The sequence below is a fragment of the Vanacampus margaritifer genome, chromosome 2 (assembly GCF_051991255.1).
Source record: "Vanacampus margaritifer isolate UIUO_Vmar chromosome 2, RoL_Vmar_1.0, whole genome shotgun sequence".
Lineage (NCBI taxonomy): Eukaryota > Metazoa > Chordata > Actinopteri > Syngnathiformes > Syngnathidae > Vanacampus > Vanacampus margaritifer.
This window is the reverse complement of record NC_135433.1, coordinates 34,855,038-34,880,250: the sequence shown is the minus strand read 5'-3', so window position 1 is coordinate 34,880,250 and position 25,213 is coordinate 34,855,038. Positions and strand designations below refer to the sequence as shown.

The 25,213-nt window shown below is 38.8% G+C and overlaps 1 protein-coding gene across 1 annotated transcript; it reads right to left on the bottom strand.

Moving 5' to 3' along the window:
- Window positions 1-282: 282 nt before the first annotated feature.
- LOC144044357 (unconventional myosin-VIIa-like) lies at window positions 283-25,134 on the bottom strand. The gene is made up of 50 exons (XM_077558711.1): window positions 24,900-25,134; window positions 24,667-24,703; window positions 24,439-24,540; window positions 24,181-24,333; window positions 23,357-23,425; window positions 23,150-23,265; window positions 22,933-23,060; window positions 22,632-22,774; window positions 21,007-21,120; window positions 20,637-20,794; window positions 20,189-20,261; window positions 19,967-20,086; window positions 18,999-19,141; window positions 18,695-18,905; window positions 18,470-18,605; window positions 17,081-17,247; window positions 16,846-16,986; window positions 16,388-16,546; window positions 15,931-16,023; window positions 15,314-15,408; window positions 14,958-15,042; window positions 14,756-14,857; window positions 14,097-14,213; window positions 13,739-14,023; window positions 13,430-13,645; window positions 13,190-13,345; window positions 12,422-12,484; window positions 12,224-12,348; window positions 11,918-12,044; window positions 10,546-10,665; window positions 10,245-10,418; window positions 9,886-10,113; window positions 9,455-9,622; window positions 9,225-9,342; window positions 7,709-7,835; window positions 7,471-7,622; window positions 7,228-7,400; window positions 7,023-7,123; window positions 5,353-5,468; window positions 5,054-5,207; window positions 4,831-4,986; window positions 3,611-3,716; window positions 3,324-3,437; window positions 3,139-3,226; window positions 2,959-3,056; window positions 2,684-2,869; window positions 2,470-2,586; window positions 2,281-2,364; window positions 637-756; window positions 283-527 (listed from the first exon to the last, which is right to left on the bottom strand). Exons 2-50 carry the CDS (start codon window positions 24,676-24,678, stop codon window positions 435-437), a joined length of 6,402 nt encoding a protein of 2,133 aa, XP_077414837.1. The 5' UTR covers window positions 24,679-24,703; window positions 24,900-25,134; the 3' UTR covers window positions 283-434.
- Window positions 25,135-25,213: the final 79 nt, after the last annotated feature.

Below are 25,213 nucleotides of genomic sequence, written 5' to 3'. Positions count from 1 at the left end.
GTTAGTATACGTGCAGGTCAACGCACTGAGAGGTGTTTAATATTTTTGGTAAGCTTATTTAGCTAAATGAAAAGGGTAAGGATATATGATCTATAGTGGTATGCAGTGAGTTTTTAATGTTACATAAAAATGTGTAATCAGCAGCTGAAAGCAAAAAGTGCTTATTTTATATTAATAAACTATGCAAAAACAAAAATAAAAAATACGCAAACAGAGGTAAGAAAATGACCACTGAACATAGACAATTTGTGCAAGACATATTTATTGGTTCTATAATTTATGGTGTCGCTTAGTCTATACAGGAGCATACATATATATTTTTTCAAAATGACACCACTGAATTGGAATTATGATGAAGAAAAAAAAAACCTGAAATATTATTGGCTTGTTATGAAGTCTGCATACTTAGCTGAGCTTATATTAATCGCAGGAGCTCAAGTAAACATATGTTTTTTGGATTGAAAGGCCTGCCTTTGCCTTTCATACATCCTGACATAAGATCTGAGAAGGTCCTCCATTGTGTGACCCTGAAACATGGCATAAAAATGATCAGCAACTGTTCTATTTGGAAAACAATAACCTTAAATACGGCAATAAACCAACATGGCAGGATTGGTTGAGATGCGGGATGCTCACCTGTGAGGTTTCACAGGCAAAGACGTTTCCTCGGACCATGGTGCCGATGGTCATCTTGAAGGAGCTCCCAATGCTGTGGCACTCTGTGATGCGGCTGAATGGATGCATGACCAGCAACTCCTGCGAGGTTCATATTATAATCAAATTTTTGGTCAGCAATGACAAAAAGCAAAAGTGTGACAATGTAATAAAATTCGGATACCAGGTATCGTATAGTTCAAGGCATCTTGTGTTTCCTCTAGGATTTTTTTTTTCAGCAGCAGGGGCAGGTGTTCTGTTTAACTTGTAAAATCTATGTCGAGTTATCTCAAGATAACAACTCACGTTTACCTCTTCTCTGGTCGGTAATTCGTGCAAGTATATTTCCATACTGAGTGAGATTGTCATATGCGGTTTAGTGTTCAACAATAAAATAAAATAAAATGCTATTGTTGAGAAAAAACAAAAATACATTTGAAAGAGTGGCAGCTACGATTCAGGAGCACCACGCCGCCCCTCCTGAATGAATGTACAGGAAACACTAGGAACATTACGGGATGAGGTCATCTAAGCCCTACCATCTAGGGCACTGGTTCTCAGCCCCGGTCCTCGAGTACCCCTATCCAGCCTGTCTCTCGCAGCCAGCACACCTGAGGATCATTATCAGGCTTCACGCAGAGCTTGCTCATTAGTTCATTGTTTGAAACACATTTGTTAGCTGTGGGCGACATGGAAAACAGGCTGGATGGGGGTACTTGAGGACCAGGGTTGAGAACCACTGATCTTGGGGAGTGATGCCACTTATGGGCCAAGTCACATGTACATACTAATGACAGTCCCTATTATGTTCAGTTTGTTTCAGGTAGAGAATTATTATTTTTTTAAGTTGGTACTGTTGACAAAAAGTATTATCTAGCTAAAAAAAAAAAAAAAAAACGACATCAATTTTGAAGAAACATTTTGAGTCAAAGCATGGTACATAGTCCCAACAGGTTGTGTGAAGCAGAGCTGCGACTAATTTAGGAGGTCCCTGAATGTACAATTGTACATTGATTTACATTTGTACATGTAAAAGTTTTACTATTACAGTAGTAAGAGTTAAATACACAGGAAAAAAGACCGCCTTCATTTTATATTATATAAAATGTATTTATGTTAAGTCTAGAAAGACTATTTAAAAACAAACACACAAATAGACCATTTATGTTCAGTGAAATCCAGAAAGACTTGTGTGAAGTCAAAACGGCCCTTTTTTTTCTTTCAATAAAAACTTCATCCTTAAACATTACTGTTAAAAATTCACTATTTTAAGTATTATTATTATTATAAGTATTGGCAAAACCACTTGCCATTTTTATGTTAAACGGGGTTGTCAGCATCAACTGAAAGTAACTAACTTATTACTTCCAGATCCAACACAAATTGCACAATTCTATTCTTCCGACTTTGTGGGAATAGGTTGGGTTGGCCCTTTTCTAGTCCATCATGACTGAGAGATCCATAAGTGCATTACTGGATAGGTTTGCCATGCAAAAAAAACTTGAACATCCTGACTTAAACCCCGTCAAACAGCTTTGAGTAAAAAAAAAAGATTTTTTTTTTTTAATGATGTGAGCAAGTCCCGGTTGTCTAACATCATTGACTGCTGGTAGTTAGCGTGCATACCTTTGACTTTGGGTCGATTAAGCTTACACCTTGCTTGCTGATGGCAATCCAAATTATACTTGGGTAGCTCGACTCACATGTTTGCTGCAAAAACGGAAATGTCATCATGAATAGTCTCCACGTGTGCCAAGGCAATTTGCATATCCACTATAATTGCCTGTGGATCTGTCTTTCATCCTTCTAACTTACTTTCACTTCAAAGAAGGTACAGCCAAAGGTTGGCCAGCTTGATATGGCTTGCAGGAAGGCAATTTTGCATTCCTCCACTGTGATGCCACTCTGGTTGTTGTAGGATGTCATGATGTGCTGCAAGACGAACCCAAATTACACACGACTCATTTTCATGGGATGTAAAACCGCCAGGTGAAGAGTATGTCTTCACTCCCTTTCCATCCTCAGTTACCTTCTTCCATTCCTCAGGGGACGCGCTTTTAATCTGGTCAGCAGGGACCAAGCCTCTCAGCATTTTGGGGATCATGACAAACTGTGACCTGTCAGAATCCACTTTGGCTCTGAAAAGCAGCCCGCCAAGCTTGATCATGTCCTCTTTGCTGCAGTTGTGATAACCCAGAAGGTATTTTGGCAGCTCCTTTATGGCAGAGTTTAAGAACATGCAAGTTACATGCTGAAAATAATTTCTTACAACTTAGAGTGCAATCAGGTGTTAAGTTTTGGTACCTGTGGGAAATGGAAGGTGAGGTCCGCAACCAAGTCTTTTCCCGGCATCACATTGAACCAGAGCTTCCTCTTAAAAATCAGAGAGTAGGCTAAATTGACTGGTAAGAAAAATGTCAATTAGAAATACAGAGAATATGAGAAATAACATATTAATTAATAAAATATAAATTATTACGTTACCTTCTCTCACTTTTTTCCCTTTCTTAGAAATTTCCGATGCCTCCCGTAAACTGTCAAAGAAATATGTCTGCTCAGTCAAGCTCAGCATCTGAAGTTAAAAGAAGATTACATAACATTTTAGAAAGTACTTCGCACTCCTTTGTCCAGTTATAAACAAACTTGCATGGAAATCAAGAAATGCATACCTTGTTCGGTGTTTTCAAATAGAGGCCATATCCATCTGGCGAGCTCAGTTTTAGCTGGGAAGCAATACTGCAGCACAGCTCTTGGATTGTAGTCGTAGATGTCACCTCAAATAACTGTGAAAGCATGTGGAGGAAGAGACCATATCTCAGTCGAAATGCAAAGGAATAAAGAAAATGTGTTTTCTTCTTTAAATTGCCTAGAAGGATATGGAATCTATCAGAACAATAGAAGTTCAATGTGAAAACCAGGATCATCTCAAAATATACGGGAGAGTTTTGCCACTTACATCATTTGTGTCATTTGGGAAGCGAATTTTATGGAAAATGATGGTGCTGTTCTGCTGGATGGCTTCTACTTCAACCAGAGGTGGAGGACGTTTCCTGGGCTCCTTACTGAGCAAAAAAAGCATACAAGAGACGACATTGACAACTTGAAACTTTCTAGCCCTCAGTACAGCATTGGCAAATTCTGGTCTGGTCATGCAATTCTTTTTGCTTATAAGTGGCATCATCCAGTGTAGACTTTCTACCTGTGTTTATAAAGGTGTCTGCAAACCATAAATAGCGATACATTCGCTACTGCCTTTTGCAGGTTGTTGATGGCCGTTTTTGCAGTTATCAAAACATTTCTGTTCAGAATGCTGATTGTACACCTGTGGCTTCATCAAGATATTTGTTTGATTTTCAAACTTTTCTCAGCTTTACAATCGCTTGTTTTCACCCATAGACACCTCTCTGGTTTTCATGTAGGTTACCATGCTAATTCGCTAGCTACTATAATGTAAACATGAAACCAAAATATGAAAGAGTGTCAACAGTTATTGTTTGTATAATTAATAGGGATGTAAACGATATCCAAACATACGATATTATCACAATACGATAATTATCATGATATTGTTGAGAGGTTGGCGACGTTAGAAAAAGCGACAATATTGTAAAAAAAAAAAAAAGAGCTCATACTAAAAACACACAACATTGTGCTTTTGTACACAACAGCAATGCACATAAACAACATACAGTCTCTAATAACACTCAATATTGAGGCACTCACTTGCCAATGCCACCACACATTGAGTTTGTCCACAAATTGACTCGGTTCACAAGCATATTACGTTCCCCTCCATCTGACCATTAGTGTGGATTTTAAACATAGAAGGGCCAAAACATGCCTTGCGATAATTAAACTGCACAAAAAAAAAACAACTAGCCACCAGCGTGTGCTAGAACTGCACAAATGGAAACTTTTTTAACAGATATGCTGCTTAATATCGTGACATGACGACGATGATATTGCAGCAGTTTTAATATCGCGATATCGCCGTTATCCTTACATTACTGTACCACATATCAATTTGCACCTGCTATCGGTAATGCACTTTACCTATACCAAATTACACTGCTGGTCCACAGTACTTGAAAACTTTGAACATTTTAAACACTTCTCTTGTATTGGATCTTGTTAGATGTAATATATATAATCAGATATCTTTAACTGCAGGCTGACCTGCGCATTCGCTGCAGCCTCTGCAGACATCCTGCAGCCAAGGGTTCTCTGGGTCGTGACTGTAGGAACCGCTGAGCGTGTCTCATCAGATACGGACTGGGCACGAACAAGCCTGAACACAACCACATCAGCTGCCACCCGCGCTCCATGCTCAGCCTGCAGAGAGCAATGTTATTGGTGAATTTGGTGACATTGTTGCAATACAACACTCAGGCGCAACTACCTGCTGCCGTTATTGGTCATCTGCCTCATGATCTGGCAGTAGATCTCATCCTGCAGAAGCTCGTGCTGCGTAGCGGGGCCAAATATCTGGTCGGTCAATTCTAACGGACTGCGAGCCTGTTTGATGGGGTAGTCGCCCATGTACTTCAAAATGGGTAGCAACCACGTCAAGGACTCGCCCATATTGTAGTCAGAATTACCCAAATATTGAAAATGAATGTTTGCAACACAATCTGCAGTGTAAGATACTCGTGCTGTCATTAAAACACATGTTGCAACAGCAGTTGGTTAAGAGGATATCAGTGAAGGCGTTGCAGGCGAGGTAGTTCAGCTCAGAGTTGCGGACCAGACTCTTCATTAGTGGCTGCTTCAGCAGTTCTCTTGAACACACCCACAGCCTTTCTTTACCAAGAGGCCTGTCACAGTGGGAGGGGTTACACAGACATTTAAACATACATTTTGGGTTCAGGCAGACACCAATATTCTCCAGTAAATCTTAGAAGTGCTTCACAACTGTGTTGCATGGAGTCGACCAACTTCTAGAACTGATAATATACCAGCACAGGGCAACAGAGCAAAATCACCCACAAACGTTGAATTCAGGCTACAGTACACTGTCAAGACATTAAAACATGGTGGCACATGGTGGCCGAGTATCGTGACATGGGGATGTTTCTGATCCCCTGTGGAGCTCTTCACCACATTTCTGGGATCCTTTTGAATTCATCAGACCATCTGAGGAGGTCATCATTGCCTTGTGAGAGGGCGAAAGGAACTTGTGGAGTGACATTAAAATACACTGAGGCAATACCAAGAAATACAAACAGATTGTGGTATTGTACTAGTTACTAAATTAAAGTTGGTCAACTAAAGGCAACACAAATATGAAGCAGTTCTCAGAAACAGTGGTTAAACAACAGGTTATTTTTCCAATGTTCAACAGGAAAGCTACATATATTTTTTAAACAGCATGTTTTGCTGTGAAATGTCATGTGTACATGTTCCCAATTATATTTGTGTGTGTTTAAAGGGGAAGTCAACCATAAACATTTCTTGACAATAATATATTATACTGTAGGTGACCTCACTGTAAACAGGACATTCTGATTAATATTACATTTGTGGAATATGAGTTATTTGGCAAAATCGAGCCATTTTTATCCATCTCAGGGGGCGGCTATTTTGCCACTTGCTGTCGACTGAAGATGACATCACAGTTGCTCAGGGCTCAGATAGCGGCCAATCACAGTTCACCTGTTTTCTGAAGCTGAGCTGTGATTGGTTGTTACCTGAGACCTGAGCAACTGTGATGTTATTTTCACTCGACAGCAAGTGACAAAACGTCCGCCTTCTGATACTGATAAAGGTGAACTCATACTCCACTAACGCAATATTAACTCATTCACTGCCATTGACGGCTATAGATGTTAAAAAATCATTTGAACTATTTCTATTAGTTTAACATTTGTTTCCACTTTTGTTAACAAGAGTATTAAAACCTAGGGAAAAAAATATTGTACATTTAGAACAGATATAAAATTTGTGATTAATTGTGAGTTAACTATTGAAGTAATGCGATTAATTACAATTTAAAAAAAATATTGCCTAACACCTCAAATTTTTAGTAACCCCCCCCCCCCCAAAAAAAAGATTATTTAAAAAATGTCTAGGTTTTCATACTCTTGTTAACAAAAGTGGGAAAAAAATGTTAAACTAATGAATTTTTTACGTTTATAGCACACTCGAAAGCACACTCAGTTACCAACATCCTTTTTTTCCCTTTTCTTTATATTATATTTGTGCCCGAGAAGTTTTTCATTCAAATATGCACTCTAATTATGACTTTAAGCTGTACTCGCTTAAACACACTGTAAATAAATCTGAACATAATTTACTGAACATATTTATCCAGCAATTGAAAAACATTGTATAGTGTCTGTATAGTAATTAAAAAATAAAAGACATATCACCGAAAATTGTCGAGCGCAAACTCTTTTAAAGAGACAGGAGCAACGGTTTCCTCTCGTTGTGGCCCACTTTGTGCTTTCCTCTGGCCCGGAGTGAGCAGCTCCTGATAGGGTCAATGAAACAAAAATGAGGATTCATTTGAAGACACCAATGCTTCGTACTGTTTGCCATCTTCTTGGCCAAATAAGATATCAGTCAATACAATACCAGCATGTCATCAGTGGGTTTGCTGAGAGTTGGGAGAAACTGCACTCCATCTTTATAGACAGCACCACTGATATTTGTCTTCTGATTTGTAGCTTTGAACACATTCTTGCCAGAGGAATCCTGTTCTATCAACAAAAGGTCGCCTTCTTTACAGACCAAGAACATGGGGTCATCTGTTGAAGGGAGTAGCACATAAGAAGTTGTTCATGTTTGTAGGTTACTAAAAATGCCATCGACTCCTACCTGATTTATTGGAATCCTGCTTAGCGAGTGCAAACACCGAGCGGGCTCGTAGTCCACTCAAGTTTTGCTCTACAAGTGCAGCCATGTCATCAGCTTCGCCACAAATTAGGACATATTCACCTCTAATTGTGGCTACTCTCACCGACTGGTCACTTAAAAGGCCATCATTAAAATAAGTCAGTTTGATTGACCAAAATTGATAACGCCAAGCCCCAAAGGTGGAAAACATGAACCATACTTCAATTTTTGGACTTCTTTTACTTCCAGGTAAGGCAGCTCAAGGAGTTTCTTGTCTCTTCCATCCATGAAGAAGATGCCACTCCAGTTTACAGCCACAACAAACCTGCTTTTGGGCAAAGTAGGCCCTGCGGACGTACATTGGTGCCTTGACTTAAAAGTTTTATTCGTCAGGATGACTACACACACACAACTCAAACACGAAATCATCTTTTCTCACTGAAATGAATGAAAAAAACATTCATCCATTCCAGGCCCGCATTGTACCTCCTGTTTTATGTGCTTCCGCTATCAGGGTGCAGTATATTACAGACGACAACCACAATGAAGTGTTTCGTAACTGACTCAGTAAGCTGCAGTAATATTACCGGTAACCTACATGTGTTGCTGCACTGTTTTGTGTTCACAAATACATTGTTTAAAAGGGTTATAGGGGTGTTAATTGCCTAGTACCTGGCGATTCAATTCGTATCACGATTCATAGGTCACGACCTGATTCGATACCGATTAGTCCCAATACAAATTTATAAATTGATTATTGCGATTTTTTTAAACTCAAATTTAGAAAATACTAATCAGTAAACTTGTAGATGTACACTGCAAGATTGGTATGAAAATTTATTTATCTGAAAATTCAGGCTTATAACTGAGCCACTGCATTTAACAAACAGATGGCAGTCTGTTTCATGTTTGAACAGCACTGAAATAAAATATTAAGGCTTAATGTTCCATTAATATAACATTTTTATATGCTTAATGTGTGAATCCTAACCCTAAGTAAGACAATTTGTTGAATATTCCCATAAAAAAATTCCCCAAAAAATCGATTCGGCCGCATATCGAATCGAATCGATTCGAGAATTGCGCGCTGTAATATCGCGATATATTGCCGAATCGATTTTTTCTAACACCCCTAGACATGGATGTTATTTGGTAGCTAAACTGGTAATTTGCATTGTGTGTTAGCGTTAAGATGGCATACTTAAAGCACACTAATGAGGCTGTTTTAAATGCAGAATGTAGAATTCTCTTTGATGTTTATCTTGGCAGTAAATGTGCATTAATAACTCAACAACTATTTGATTATCAAATGAATCAATACATGAATCATTTATATACCTTTTTTAATTGGTACAAATGCTCGTAATTTCTGCTTCTCAACAAGAAACAGTCTGATTTCTGTAGTCCCCCATGAATGCGGACTGATTCTCTTTGTGTTGAATCAAAATACAGTAAAACCAAAATTTGCTTTGCATATTTTTCTGACAGAGACCAAATCAGCAACTGAATCATTACACTTTATGTTTGTGCAATTTCTGCACAGTCAATTTGAAATAGTGTCATGTTTTTTTAAATAAAAGAATGGAAATTAAATGTTTTGAATCTGATTGATGGACAAAAATAATCAACAGATTAATCGATTTTTTTGAAATAATAATTACTTGCAGCCTTACTCGACAGTAAACTTCAACTGGGAGCGGCAATAATTGTGTAAAATGGTCTGCATGTTGACTAACCTGACACCATTGTAACATCATAAAACTTGGAGAAGTGGACTGGCCATTCCACTCGAGCACAGTCAACAAGTTCTCCTTTCACGCTCTCTGTGCTCATGGTCCCCTTTATGTAAGCACCCTGTCAAGTTAAGACACAAAATTTCAACAATGGTCTGCTACAATTGACACTTTCGCCTAGGGCACCAAATCCCCTAAGGATTTCCCCTGCAGGAAGTACATCCGTCTCTTACCTGCAAGTATGCTGAGCTGATGAGTTGGATCCATTTGGCCATAGATTTGTTCTCAATCAAAGGTATAGCAATGCAGTCCTCAACCACCCTCTGCACATTCTCTTTGCTGTATGATGAGCCAAACTGGATATAATAGTGCTTTGTTGCCAACTGGATATATTCATCCTCCTGAAGGGTGCAATGCCATTTTAGTGACTACTGTATAGTATATAAAGATTTTTTGGGGTTTGATGGTCACAATATGAAACATACACATTTGCTAGTATTAGCTTGTTAAACATGTTAAAAGTGTTCACATATACACTTGACACACATCATAACGCTCTGTTATGATTCACATAGCCTGAGTTGTTAATCTAAAATATGTTTATTGTGGTTGTAGTTTTTATACAGTAATACTGTTTTATAATGTACTGTGTATAAAGTCTCACCTTCTCACTAATGTACTCTCCTGACTTGATGCTCTGAATGACCTGCTTGTAGATGAGGTCGGTGCTGATGGAGTCTTCCGAGCAGTTGTGCCAGGGCGTGAAGAGCTCTTTGCGGACCGTGAACTGCACAGGCGTGTCCTTCTCCTGCTTGCCCTGTCGCCTCATCTCCTGCTCGCACTGAGACACAGCATCCAACACATGCGACCCACAGCTGCCCAGAGACCACATCTGGAGTCAAAAGGTCAAAATGCTTAGTGTGTGCGCAAGTGTGCTGTCCCTCTTAAGGTTTGATATGAGATTTAGCAAAGCCTGCCTTCAGTAAAATCCCTCTCCTATTTACCAGGGGAAGCAAAGCTCACTTTATCAAAGAGACGAATGTAGAGGGAGAATCCATATGTGTCTCGCAGATTAATCTTGTCAGCCACAGCTTGACAGGCCTCTGCAGAGGTGGAGGCGGAGTCCAGCTGCAGGCTGACATCACTGCCATCTGTCAGAGTCACAGTCATTTCTATAGGCTCCAAAGCTTTGACAGCCTGTCAACGGGGAAAAGGATAAAACTTTAATGACTCTTTAAGGATTCTCTTTTCGTAACCTGTTAATGAATGAAGACTTTTGCCAACCTCCACAATTAAACAGCTCAACACAAGCCAGTATATGTACCTTTAATTCGATCCAACAGGGCAGCTCTTTTCGCTCTCCATTGGCTTTAATGCGACGCAGGCGCTCACGACAATATTCTGCGTAGCCATTTGGCCCCCTGCGGATAAAAGTCTCCAAATACTGTGTGTAAAAGAGAAATAACACACAAATAAAGTAAGCAGTTAAAAGAAAAAAAAAAGTCTAAATCTGCAGTAGGGAAGCTACCGGTAGTTGAAAATTTGTTTTACTCAAGTTAAACAAACAGTCGTAATAAACTGGGATAATTGAACTTGGATTGGACTTCTGCATCATTTTGATTGAAAGTCCAAGTGTTATGCTCTTCATTCTTCAGTATGTAATAGAGACACACCATTGTGCATCAAATGTGTTTCCCTATTCTTCCACACATTTTAACTAACAGTCATGGAGTTTGCAGTTTCAGCCCAAATGCCAAATGACCAGTTCTGATATCAGTAATAATCACAGTGCTTTGATGCCATCACTACACACATGAAGCTGGATTTACACTGCATGGTTCAAGTGACACAATCTGGATATGCATTGTGGCAACATTAATAGAACCCCCCCCAAGTGAGTCACGTGCCTTCACACCGACATCAGGCCTTTTTCCCAAATAGGGAAGTCACAATTACAATAATATGTTCTATGTAGCCCCAATATTTAAAACATGGTATTCTGATTAATATTGTGTTTGTAGAATGTGAATTAGCAGCAATATTTACCCATTTTTACCCATCTCAGGGGGCTGCCATTTTGCCACTTGCTGTCAACTGAAAATGACATCACAGTTGCTCAGAGTTAAGGTAACGACCAACTGTGGCTCAACTAGAAAATGTCACATGACCAAACTCAGACAACAGGTGAGGTTTGACTGTCTTTTACCTGAGCTCTGAGTCACTGTGAGCTCATTTTCAGTTGAAAGCAAGTGGCTGTACAAGGCAAAATGGCCCTTGAGTGAGATGAACACATGTCGATTTTACTGCTTACTTCACATTCCACACACGCAATACAGTATTAATCAGAATACTGTGTTTAGACTAGTGGGGTTGCATAGAACATTGTTTATTGTAATGAACATTTTTGGGTTGACTTTGCCTTTAACATCACTGAAATACACGGATCACTGACATGGGACAAGTGTGCAAACCAATAAAATATTACATTTTACATACATTATGAATGTATTGCTGTTTATTTCCACGTTGCCACTGCTCAGTGTTGATACTTGTTACTTTTGAATTTTTGGTGGGATTGTACCTGCAGTATAAATCCAGCTTTCGCCTCCAGTTTATAAAATAAGGCCTTTTCCGGCAGTAAATCTCAAGAGTTCACACGCAATGCAATTTCAAGAACTAAATTGGCAGAAGCTGACCTTGATGAAGAGGTCTGTCGGGGGAAAGATCCCCAGACAGATGGAGAGTAGGGTCCATCCTTGCATACGGCTTGTTCTGTTTTTATTGTCAATCAGCTGCTTACAGATCTGGCAGTAAATCTCATCTCTGGGAGAAACACAGTGAATCAAAATGCTCAAGTGAGGACTCATATATACACAATTGGAAATAATAAACAATAAAGGCATTCAGGATTTTTTTTTGCCTGTCTGGTTTGGAGGGCTAAATTAAATTTGTCTAATCCACATCTTGTCCTGTTGAAGCTATTATGTAGATTATATTCTCACCTTATGTCTCGTTTGGATAGTGCAAATCCAACAATAATGTGCAGTTTTTCCAGAGGAGAAAGTTGCCTGTCCAATGTAGGCCCCTCTCCAATCAAAACACCCTCATCTTCTGTGAAGCTTTCCGGCTGGTTTGGGAGACAATGGAAATGATTAAATTTGAAACAAAAACACAATAAATGTGGGAGCATGAAGACTAACCTCCTCAAGAATAGCAGAGGGTTTCCTGTTTCCTTGCTTTTTCTTGTTCCTCCTGAGTATTTTCTAAAATAAATACCAAATTGTATTAATACAGCAATGATAGACATTTGTAATACGATTATAGCCAAAATATTATATCCTTTTCTTTTTTGGACAGATTTAATGTCCAGTGATTTAAAACTTTTCAGAGGGTTTTACATTCAGTCTGGAGTATAATTAATAATGCTCAGCATTAAAGAGACTTTTTTTTTAAGGGGAACTCAACACAAAACAAATCTATAATATATTCTTGCAGCACCCCACTAGTTAGAACACGGCGGTCTGATGAATATGGTCTTTGTGGAATATGACCTAACCAGGAAAATCCACCTGTTTTCATCCATCTTAGGGGGAACAACCATTTTGCACATCACAGTGCCCCAGGCCCCAATTGCGGCTTACCTTATGAACGCCACAAGACCACACCCAGAAAACAGGTGAGCCCTGATTGGTCGCTACCTGAGACCTGAGCAACTGTGATACCATTTCAGTCGACAATAAGTAGCAAAATGGCCGCCCGCTCAGATGGACAAAAACGGCTAGATTTTTCTGTTTAATTCATATTCCACAAACACAATATTAATCAGAATATCATGTTTAGACTAGTGGGGCTGCATAGAACATTGTTGTAAAGACAATTTGACTTCCCCTTTAAATGAACACCCCACAATTGTGGTTAAACTCACTACAAAAGTTAAAAATAAAAGTTTCCCGTTCTTCCTTACTTACCTGGTCAAGTCCCACCAGGCTGCTCAGCCTCCTACCCTGCCTGTGAGGCAGATGGCTAGAAATGCTGATAGAGGAATGAGAAGTCGCATCCTGAGATCTGGGCTCTGGTAAATCCCCCATGAATCGTAATATAATCCACCATACGGTCAGACAGGCCTGTATAGAAATGACAGGTGATGTCCAAATAGAGACAAGTCCTGGAAAATGAAGTACGCATAGCCACATGTTTTTACTACTCACCAATGTGTCGCTCTCGTCGTCGTGTTGCAGAAGAGGCTTCCTGAGTCTGTGATTTATATGCGTGTGGCTCACATCACTTTGGAAGTGAAGAATGCTAAACCTGTAGAATGAAAACTCCTCATTGAAATCTTCAAAATCATCTTCCTCTTCGTAGAGCGATGGAGTCGGGGTTATGTCTGAAGCTGTAATGCTTATCTCAGACATGGTCTCTGCTTTCTATAGAGTTCAAATAAACAGATGTTAGGCTGAACAGTTTTAAGCATATTTGCTTGATCAATATGACAATTTTCTTCAAAGCTATTACCAAACCTCAATTTCCATTGATTCCAAGTCTTCACATGTTGTAACTGTCACAACAGGTATGGGCAGGACATTTCTTTTCTTCTCGGCCAAATCCATCTTGGTGATTGGCTCAAGCTCCTCATTATCATGCTGAGCCTGTATTATGACTTCTTCTAGTCGGCGCTGAAGCTCCAAGCCAATATCATCTTCAGTGTCATGCTCCTCTGGTTGATCCGGTGTGTGCGGTGCATCCGGTGTATGTGGTGCATCTAGTGTATTAGTTACATCCGGTGCATGCATGCCAGGGAGACCCTGTATAAGTGGTACATGGAGCATTGAAACATAGAATGCCTATTATTTTAACATCAAGATTTTCAGTACTTACCACAACCCTCATTCCTGCAAATAATTGTCTTGCCACGAGTCCTCTGGTATAAGCTTGCAGAATTATGACTGCTTCTCTCTTCTGCTTCCAACTCTTCCTTGCCTGGTAACCTCGGACCTACAAATTGTCTCAGTGATTACTCATCAATTCATACTAATGTATGAATATTGAGTACATGACGTTTTATGCTGCTTTAGACCAAAACAAAACACATTACTTTTAAGTTTTGCAGTTTTGATATCTGTATCCTGAAGGTCTCGATAATACCCGTTATCTTCCATAGATCGTTGGTTTAAAGATGGTAAATAAAAACTTAGCGGTAAAAAAAAAAGGCCAATCTGAATCCACAGAAAATTACAAAGGGTTCTGCTTTGGCCCATTCCTGACACATACAAAAACCTTTTGAGGAAAACTGTTTGTCATTTTTTGAGTTATGCTGGTAGCAAGATTAATTCCTGCCTTGCATGTTTGGTAGAGGTAAAAACATACTGTTAAATTGTCTGTTCTATGAGTAAAGCGCAATTTCCCCAAATTGTGTTCAAGTGCCAAACTATTGAAAACATGAATTCTCTTAAAAATGTGATGTCATGGTGCCATCACAAACGTAAACTTCAGTACATTGCTACATAATCTGGCCAAACATGGTCTTGATTACATACGTGCGCCTGTAAGGTGAGTATTGCTGCTCGTCGCCTTTGATACAGGGACTGAAGCTTCCGACCACGTATTTTTGACACCAGGCGTTCAAAACCTAGCAGGAGCTATTCAGAGCAAAGAGTGGGAGGAAAAATGATTTGAAACAATTTTACTGCAGGTGCCTAAATAAAAGCAGAATGTCATATACTATGTTCAAAATCGTACTTTTTTTCCTGCCTTCTTTTCCCAGTAAGCTCTCCAGTTTTTCTGCAACACCACAGCCGCCCTCCGCTTCTTCAGAAAAGACTTCCTATAAAAGAGGCAGAGCAATATTGCTGCAACTGTAATGTAAGCTCACTGGCCACAACTTTTAGATAACAAGCCAATGAGATCCAATACATATAACTGTAGTAGGCTTTTTTTTTTTTAAACACGATTTTTGAACCTGACCGGGACAAAATATTACATTAGTTAATTTCAATCTGCACGAATAAGCATGTTGTTTGTACCTGGTATTGTCAGTCAAAGCTGCCTCAGTTCACATGATCATTTATGAGATATATTTAGAATTAATATTGCACCTGTGCTTGTATCCCAGCATGAATCGCTGGATCACAAGAGCTTTCATGCTGAGTTCTTCTTCCCTCAGGCGTTCCAGGATAGCATCATGAGCATCCTGGAAGATAAAAAAAACAACAATTTCCAGTCTCTGGGTTTGTCCAGGAAATCACTGCAATAGATTGCCAGGTTTAAAAAAAAATAAAAAATAGCTACGAGTGGGGTCTGAATAACTGAAAAGGAAAAAATGCCTCAGATGTAGATGAATATATTTTTGGAGCAAACTATTTTTACCAGTGAGAGAAAATACTGTCAAACCATTGCCATAACTAATCAATACAAAACTTGTTAATAAAGATGCTCAATGCAGGAAATTGAATTTCAAATCACTACTGCCACGTGTGACCGAATAATTAAACTTATTCACTACACATTAGAGGGTGGGAAATTCAAATCCAGCCTGAAAACTATTGGCCAGAGGCTTGCAGGAACACACATTGTGAAGAGCTCTGGTGTTAATCTGCTAATTTTAATTTTTTTTTTTAAAAAGAGTTGTAAATGGTCAAACAAAAAGGCTATTGTAAATACATTTTTGGTCAAATTGCTACATAGAGCAGCTTTAAATGAAAATGTTTAGAACCTTCAGAAAAATCTTGGTCTTCCCAATTTTCCACTCGTCAGGTGATATAAACGCCGTCTGGCAGATGGCGTCACAACAGGCAGCAGCTGTGTTCTGTGAAGAGGACATTTAATTGATGAATACTGACAAGAAGCCGATGCTTGAATTCATCCATGGCAAATGTTACATCAAGTACAAACATCCACTCACTGGCCACTCCATTAGGTAAACTTGCTCAATCTAATTACATTCAAAACAAAAAGCTGTAAAGAAATTTCAAAAGTGAGAATTTAGTATCGTCGTAAAGACTGCAATTTTGGCAGAGTTCTTACATTGGATCTGAGCAGAGCAGGTGAGCCTAATGATGAAGTTGTAAGTAGGTGTATACTACAGGTTAAACAATCATGCTGATCCTGATTATAGATTAGCAGTAAAATGTGTTCCATGTAATTATTCCCTGGACCATAACATGACTAACAGTTTTGGGGTCACAGATGGTTGTCTTCAAGAGCACTCTGTAGCGAGTCAAGAATTCCTCAAAGGTGTGGCGAACGGGATACCCCAGTTTCCTGATGCGGATAGTATCCATCATGCCGGAGTATCTCATCTGACGCATACAAAGTTCTCGGTCAAATTCCTTGGAGTGGCAGAAAAAAAAAAGGACTTTAGTGCAGCATTTTGCATCAGTAACTGCAAAACATCTTGAGAACAATGAAGCACAAAATGACAAGAAATGATCTGAACTGCTTTTTCATACAACACAGTATGACAACGTTGTTTTAGTGTAACAGCAGATGGAAAAAAAGTGATTTAAGTCACACTTACAAAAGAAATGCAAAGTGATGGCACAGGGGGGAATCTATCTACTATTCCCACTTATGCAAAGATGATCATTTCCATTGAAAAGACTTGAAATGAATGAAAGCAGAAATGCACCTCAGACTTCTTGTTGTTGTTGGGTTTGAAGCAGCGGATAAAGTATGGCTGGCAGACGGTGAGAGCCTTCATGAGGGCGTCCAGAGACTGCCGGAACTGACCGCTGAGGGTTGGCACCTGCTTGCGGCCGTCAGTAACGGACTGTAGGAACAATAATGCAGCGTAAATGGGACAGTGAAGGGGGAAGTGTTGTAAAATGTCTACTTTTCATTCCAAATCAAGGATGCTTTCATACCCGCATAGAATTCCTGGGTGTGATCATGACCTTCTTGTTATTTGTCACTCTCAGTCCATTCAATGGAAGCTCTGCCATGAAAATCTGCTGAAGCAGCTTGTTGGTGGACGTCTCAACCATCTTGTATATGTCAGAGCTTACAGCGTCTCTATTCTTCTCAAGGAACCCTTCAAAGAAAGAAAAAATAATTGTGGGCTCTATTTATTAATTTGTTAACTTGTCCGAGTAGGCACTTTTTGGTATGTTTTAATAAATCAGTAATAACTTTTTTCAGACCGATACCAATACGAACACGCAACTCAAGTAATCACCAATACCAAGCATAGACACTACTAGTGCTTTTGATACAAAAAAAAGTAGATAATTTTAAAGGAAGACCTCTACATCCCAATATAGCATTTTTCCTTAAAATTGAATTAAATTAATTGCAATTTTCTATTTTTCTAATTTGTAGTTCTTGATCATTAAATGGCCCAAAGAGTGTGACTGATACTGGTATCTGTTGCTAGTACGATATCGTGAAATAATGCCTAGTATCGGCCCAAAATATCTGGTATTTTTACTACAAATATTGCATCTTTCTTGTCAGTGTCAATGTACAACTAAACAGATCCAGATTTCTCAGTATATTTATGAATAATTGAGAAAAGATCATTATAATTTCAAAATACTATAAATGCTTTTATGACATTTGTGTGGTGGTGTGCCGTGCTATTTTTGTAATTTAACATATGTGCCTTGGCTGGTTGGGAAAAACTAAACACAATGACTAAAAGACTGTTATATTTAAATTAACAGAGGCAGTCATCAAAATATTTTTGTGTATTTCTAAAATGGTTAAAATCCCCGTATGTAGAAGGTCTAACGGAAACTATTTTCAATGCTATCCATCCATACATACATTTTCTTAACCGCTTATCCTCACAATGTCCTACACACCGGTACGGAGGGAGGGAAAAACAAACAAAAACTTTTTACATTTGATTTGGGGATGGGAGGGGGTGGGGGGGGTTGAGTTTGTTATTATACACAGGATTTTTGGTAATTGGACATCAAATACAAAATAATTTGGACCAATAGCACATATACAGTACAGTATAAAACATCCATCCATTTTCCTAACCGCTTATTTTTCACAAGGGTCGCAGGGGTGCTGGAGCCTATCCCAGCTGGCTTCGGGCAGTAGGCGGGGTACACCCTGAACTGGTTTCCAGCCAATCGCAGCATTTTCCAATGCTAAAACATAATTACTATGGAGATCTATTAATTTTCAAAATCTAATGTTTCACAAAAACCTTTACGAATGAGTACAGTATTTGTACTCACTGCTGGCACAAGACAAAGCCTTCATTCGTTCGTTGGATTTGGACTGGAAATATGTTTGCCTACCTTTGGAGTCATAATAAACAGCGCCTGCAAAATGGTGAATCCCAAAGTCAGTGTCATGTTCCCTCTTTGAAGGGATAAAGGTCTTGTCGCCGTGATGCTGCTGATTCATTTTGCCAAGCATCGTCAGATCTGAACCCTGCCATATAGCACAATAATAACAGGCACAAATATTTAACATGACCGAAAATATTACAATGAACTCATCCAGCTGATACGGGACATCACCTTTGGAAAATGGCTCTCTTCATCGATCAGAGCAAGCAGGTTACAGGGTTTCCCGGCCAGAAGATCCAGGATCTTCTGATTGTCACCAAAGTTGATGTGATTCCACACAATGTTTTCTTTCAGATATTCTTTCTGCTCCAGCTTGAAGATGTGACCCACGAAGAACTGCTGCAGCTTCTCATTTGCAAAGTTTATGCACAATTGTTCAAAACTGGAGAGAAAGTGACTTTTGTTCAGTTCTGGAGGTGAATTTTATGAAATGATATTATTGTGCATGCAAAGTAGTGGTGTAAAGTCTTAAAACCTGTTGATCTGGAAGTTCTCAAAGCCAAATATGTCAAGCAGGCCGATTGACAGATAGAATGATTTGGGCTTGTCAGCGATGCGTTTGTGGATGACGCCATTGATTTTCCCAACAATCCAGATGAAGAGTTTATTGTAGATTGCCTGAGAGATGAGACACACACATCACATTCAATTAGTCAGTCACTTTTGAATTTTCTCATCTGCAAGAACATTTACTGCATGTCTGAGGACTTAGATGTGGGATGAGAGGATCTGGCTCATTCTTTATGTTCTACACTGTCACAAATGTGATTGTGTTGTTGAGGTCTATAGGATCTCAAGTTCTGCCAAGCCAAACGTGTCCAACCGTGCCTCTAGAGTCCATGAGAGACATATCAGAAAAGTTCCAGGGCAGGCGTCACCAAAATAAATAGACGGTTTTCCTTTCCCAAGTAATCCCCATGTAGTCTAACACACTTCCTCAGGCATGTTGTCATGGTGAAGTAACCACAAGTTATCATCTCACAACTCTTGCCTCGTCTCGTGCACTGAATGAAGCAAATGCCACATAATTCTCTCGCTAGATGTGCTGGTCGATAATCCAACCCGTGTTGAAGGGGAAAGCTTGTAGATGTTTGAAATATGTTTTGCGTTTGAAATAGATCTTTTCTAACACACCTCCTATCCTGCGTACTGGGGTATGGACATGCTGCAACTGGAACTTGCCTTCTCAAACTGGTCGCACAAAGATGGAGGCATAGAACGGTCCAAACTAACATTGTGTTTCTTACTATTATTTTTTTAATTGATTATACATTAATATAATTAATTTACTAATAAATGAAGCCTTGACCAAAAGGTTTACAATTGCCTGTAGATAACACAAGAGGGTGACAAAGCACTATTTAATGGAGCTCATCAACTCACTTGAAGAAAATGGGGAAGAAAAAAAAAAAGAAGATGTGACTCTAAGTTAGCGGATCAGACCTTGACAAATGCGTCCCTAGATGCAGAGGCCTGCTCACAGTCAAGAGGTTTGGTCACCCTCTCTCTGTTGGTCATAAAGGAACGATGGGTCAAGCTGTTCGCCAGCAAAGAATTCTGAACCTGTAGGAAACATGCCCAAAAAAAAAAAAAAAAAAAGATAAATCTTTGTTGATGCAGCACTTATGTGGCCCCAGCTCTGGATGGTGAGAAGACAAGACAAACCTCTAGCAGTGACGCTGCAATGCTAAAATGGTCCGATTTGCTGACATCACTGGTTTCCAAGTTATTTTGTGTGCTTGCTGCAGAAAATTACACAACACAATGGCATCAATGTTAGTTCAACTTTCACAATGGGTCATCATGGGTGGTATTTTCCAAAATCCTACCAAGGTGGTCGTAACGTATGTTCATTACTATGAGCACTGTTGGGTCAAATTTAGAGGCCTAAGTATTTTGGATTAAAATGGCACAGACATTTTTTTTTAATGGTATGCTTTTACATATTGCTTTTTTTTTTTTTACATTAATAAAATATTCAATATATAATATATATATAATAATAATATATATATAGTTTCAGCAGCTGCAATAGGGTACACACTAATGACAGGTTCATGAATTTCTTTGTCCCTGTTTGACAATTATGACAACTCCATATGTATAATGGCACTTGCCTTCAAAGTAGACGTTTCCCATGTGTAATATAGCTGCAAGCAGCTTGAGAATTTCAAAACACTGCTGATCGGAGAACATCAGAATTTTCATAGCTGATCGAATATGCCTGAAGTCCTCTGCATCTTCCCTTCCTTCACATGTGATACAGTCCCCCTGTAATATAGCAGTATGACAGTTAACTACGTTACTAATGGTCAGCACGTGGTGAAAGTTCTGACTGTGTACTAAATTATTCCAAATATTATGAATCTCAATGGGAAAAAAATTATTTCATGAGGAAAGTGCCGATGACTGCACATGGAAAAAATATGCACCTTAGAAGGCAAAAGCATAAAAAAAAAAGTTGTCTGTTGACATGATCATACCTTGGTGAGGAATATGTAGTCTTGTGCGTTTTTTAGATGCAGATTCTTTCTCTCCTCTGCTGTGATTCCTGCCAGCATGCAGTAGAAGATATGATAGTTTCGCTCTTCCTGGGCCTGAGGTGAAGAAAATATATACAGTATTTATTTTTATTTTTTGCTAAGCTTGATATGTGTGCTAGGTGTCCTGGGTCTCTGGGCATGTTTCGGCCTTCAAGAACAAAATTTATTTGACTCGATATTGCTTTTAGACAAATGTGGATTTTTTAAATTAAATTTTATTTTTTTTACAGAAATTGAGTCAAATACTCATATTTTTGTAAATATTGTATTCAATTTTTTATTGGGACAACACTGAAAGGAGATTTTGCTACAACTGTAAAATAGACTCTGTAGAGCTGGTATAGCAGTAAACATTTGTAAAAGTGAGTAAGTGGAAAGTCCAAATTGTGCCCAAAAGTGTCCGTTTTTTTTGTAGGGCCAGCATTAATGTGTAGCACTGCCTTAACGCTCTCAGGTATGGAGTTCACCTACCGGTAAGTCACACACATTGCCACCAGAATCCTCTTCTACTCCACAATGATGACATCATGGTGTTGGTGGATGTTTTAAGAGACTTTGTGCACCTCCACCTTCTGTTTGAGGATGCTAACAATTTGCTCAATAGTGCAGTTTTGTTCTAGGATAAATCATCTTTTGTAGAGTAACATTTATTTTATTTTTTTCAGATCTTCGGAGTTCATTGCCATGGCTTGCCGAATTAACTCATTCACTGCCATTGACTCCTATAAACGTAAAAAAATAATTTGAACTATTTCTATTAGTTTAACATTTTCCCCACTTTTGTTAAAAAGAGTATGAAAACCTAGACATTTTTTTAATAATATATTTTTTTTTTTAAAGAAAAGAAAAGATTAAAAATTAGGGGCGTCAGTCGATTAAAATTTTCAATTGTAATTAATCACATGACTTCAATAGTTAACTCACGATACTGTACTATAATTTCGTCTAGGTTTTCATACTCAGTGTTAACAAAAGTGGAAAAACGTTTTAAGCTAATAAGAATAGTTCAAATGAATTTTTTTACCTCTATAGCCGTCAATGGCAGTGAATGAGTTAAACTTTAAATTGAACACACCTGTTCCCTAACAAGTTTGATAAAACCGGGGAGGGAAATGGCTAATAGGGTCCAATTTGGACATGTTCATTTTGAGGGTGGCAGTACATTCACAGGTATATACAAGCTGTACAGTACAGTGACTACTTTACATTGTGGCAAAGTGTACCCACTTTTGTGAGATATTTTGCTGGCCATCACTTTTACAAGAAAAAATAAATGGCATGTTTGTTCACCCATTAACATTGCATCATCAAAGGAAACAAGGCATTAAATTTATATTTGTCAATTATTTGCAAATAAATAAAAACATACCGACGTGAGGATGGACCAACAGAATAAGAAACCAAGAGATTTTGGCCTGATGTCAGCTGATACATAAGAGGGTTTATGATTTCCCATTTAGAGGTGACATTATCTGTCCGTTATCAACATTCTCTTCAGCAATGTGTTTTCTCTTGTACCAGTGAGAGTTTGTGTGTATGTGGCTTTGTTAAGATAGTTGCCTCACCTGATGACAGACGCGAGATTTCTCCAACAGGTATTGCACCACGCGAGCGCCCTCAATCACTCCACTCTCATTGAAGAAGATCTCCAGATATTTTCCAAAACGACTGGAGTTGTCATTCCGGATGGTCTTAGCATTTCCAAAAGCTTGCAAAGTTGAGATTTCATAAAACAGGTTTCAGCACAAGCAACTGTTGATCATTTATCAACTTTTCATGGTGATGTAATTGGAACATCTCTGCAGGATTTAACGTAAAAAGCAAAATTCTTGAGAATGATATTGGACTTAATGAGCATTGCAGTACCTTCCAATATTGGGTTGGACTCCAAGATCTGTTTTTCAATCTGCTGTTCGGAGAGCTCACCGCTGATTGCTGCCAAGTACTGCAAGATCAACTTGGAGCTTTCAGTTTTGCCCGCTCCAGACTCTCCACTTTGAGAGAGAAACAACACTTGAAATTCTCATTGCCTGTTTTCAGCGATTCTGCCCATCAGGCTTCTTTAAAGGTGAAATAATCCGACCTGATGATGCAGCACTGGTTCCTAAAATGGCGTTTCATGTTGAAGTGGCAGGATTCAGAAATGGCAAAGATGTGTGGAGGGAGTTCCCCAAGCTTTTTACCACGGTACAGTTTTACCTGAAGGGCAACATGTTGAAGAGATTAAATGTGTAGCAAGAAAACTTAATCACAACCAACATCAATTTTAAGGTACTGACTGACAGCTCACCTGCTCATTTGAGTATATGGGGAAAACTTGGTATGGGTTCACTGCCACCAGAACGGAGCCTGTGTAAGTCTGGGGAATAAGTGATCTTAAGTATGGCAGAAATAAACGTGTCACAACACTATGTACTCAATTTTAGGGGTGTCGATTCGGCACTATATCGCGATATTACAGCACACAATTCTCGTATCGATTCATATGCAGCCGAATCGATTTTTAAAGATCCATTTTTGATGGAAATATTCAACAAAATGTCTTACTTAGGGTTAGGTTTCACACTTTAAGCATGGAAGAATGTTATATTAATGGATCATTAAGCCTTAATATTTGATTTCAATGCTATTCAAACATGAAATAGTGGCTCACAGTTATAAGCCTGAAGTACATTTTCATACAAATCTTACAGTGTACATGTACAAGTTTACTTATTAGTATTTTCTAAACTCTTGTTTAAAAAAAAATAAAAAATCGCAATAAATGACTTCAAGATTAATCGGTATCGAATCAAATCGTGACCTATGAATCGTGATACCGATTGAATCGCAAGGTACTAGGCAATTCACACCCCTACTCAATTTCAGCTGTTATGAGGACTTTTAGAATACAATACACAATGTTTTTTTTTCCTGGAGCAATGTTGGTGAATATGGTCTCAGATTTAAGACAGTGAAGAACGGTTGTACACCAGAGAAAAGGGGAAAATATAACAAGCATATCAAAATGTCAATCAAAAACATTAACACTTGTAAAACATCCCAACAAAAAGAAACTTGGTTTCATTCTCCTAAGCAGTTCTTGAAACAAATGTGTACGTTTTTGTAACTTACATAAATGATTCCATGTTTGTGGCGCAGCAGCAGGTTCCGCAGTAGGCCAGCCTCTGTCATGTCACCCAGTTTGATCATGTCGTCCACCCCCTCCACTGATGTCGGGTGCATGATCTTAAGGGAGGCTTCCTGCTCCGGGGACAGACTGTGCTCCTGAACAAAAGAAACAGAACCAAAAGTAAGGAAATCAGTGGCACAGCTGTTCAAACGTCAACCAAACGTCACCAGAGAGTTTCAAGTTGCTTGAAAATGCTTCACCTTTCCCACATCGTCCACCAGCAAACGCTGACCGCTCGGTGTTACTTTGACCTTAGCTCCGATTGGCACTGCAGAATCCGAGTCCAGCCAAACCCACTCCCCCTGAAATCAGCAAGCAAAGATTCACACAATATATTGCAACATCAATTAAGGATGGACTACTTTTTTTTTTTTAACAACATATATTGGAATAAATGATAACCATAACTTCTGGTTTTCCAGTCTCACCTTTCTCAGCATCACCAATTCGCAATGTTCCTAGTATCTGAAACATAGAACAAACATAATAAACTAGTTCCATTTCAAGAGTAAAGCTTGAACACAAACCGTATACATAACACAATGAAGCCGGCAGTTCACAGTTCACATAAGAATCGATACGAGATGAAATGATCATCATTTGAGTTCCGTTCAGTCTGTTCACACTCCCAAATTAAATTAGAATGTAACCAGATACGTACCTTTCAATTCTTGTCCAAGTTTTCTTCATGAAATCCCTTCTTTTAGCCTCCTGTAGAGTTGCCGTCTATGAGAACGCTGTCACACTGTGGAAAGGGAGGAAACACTCGGGGCAGATAGACTTTATGGCACTTTGACTTTGTACTGACAGGCGGAGAAGGAAATAGGGTAGATACATTACACAGGAATTATCACACATTTTATAATAAGGAGGTGGCTTACAGCATTTGCTCTAAATACAAACAGTTATCTGATTATTACTGTATTGCACTGATGTCCTTCAATATTCAAATAACTACTTATCTGATCAGCTAAA

What these genes read in the sequence shown, in the direction of transcription:
- LOC144044357 (XM_077558711.1), bottom strand. An exon ending in TACTCACCTTACAGGCGCAC is followed by an intron (nt 14,214 to 14,755) that starts GTATGTAATCAA and finishes GACAATTTGTAG; the next exon opens with GTCCGAGGTTACCAGGCAAG. An exon ending in TGGAATCAATGGAAATTGAG is followed by an intron (nt 13,646 to 13,738) that starts GTTTGGTAATAG and finishes TGAACTCTATAG; the next exon opens with AAAGCAGAGACCATGTCTGA.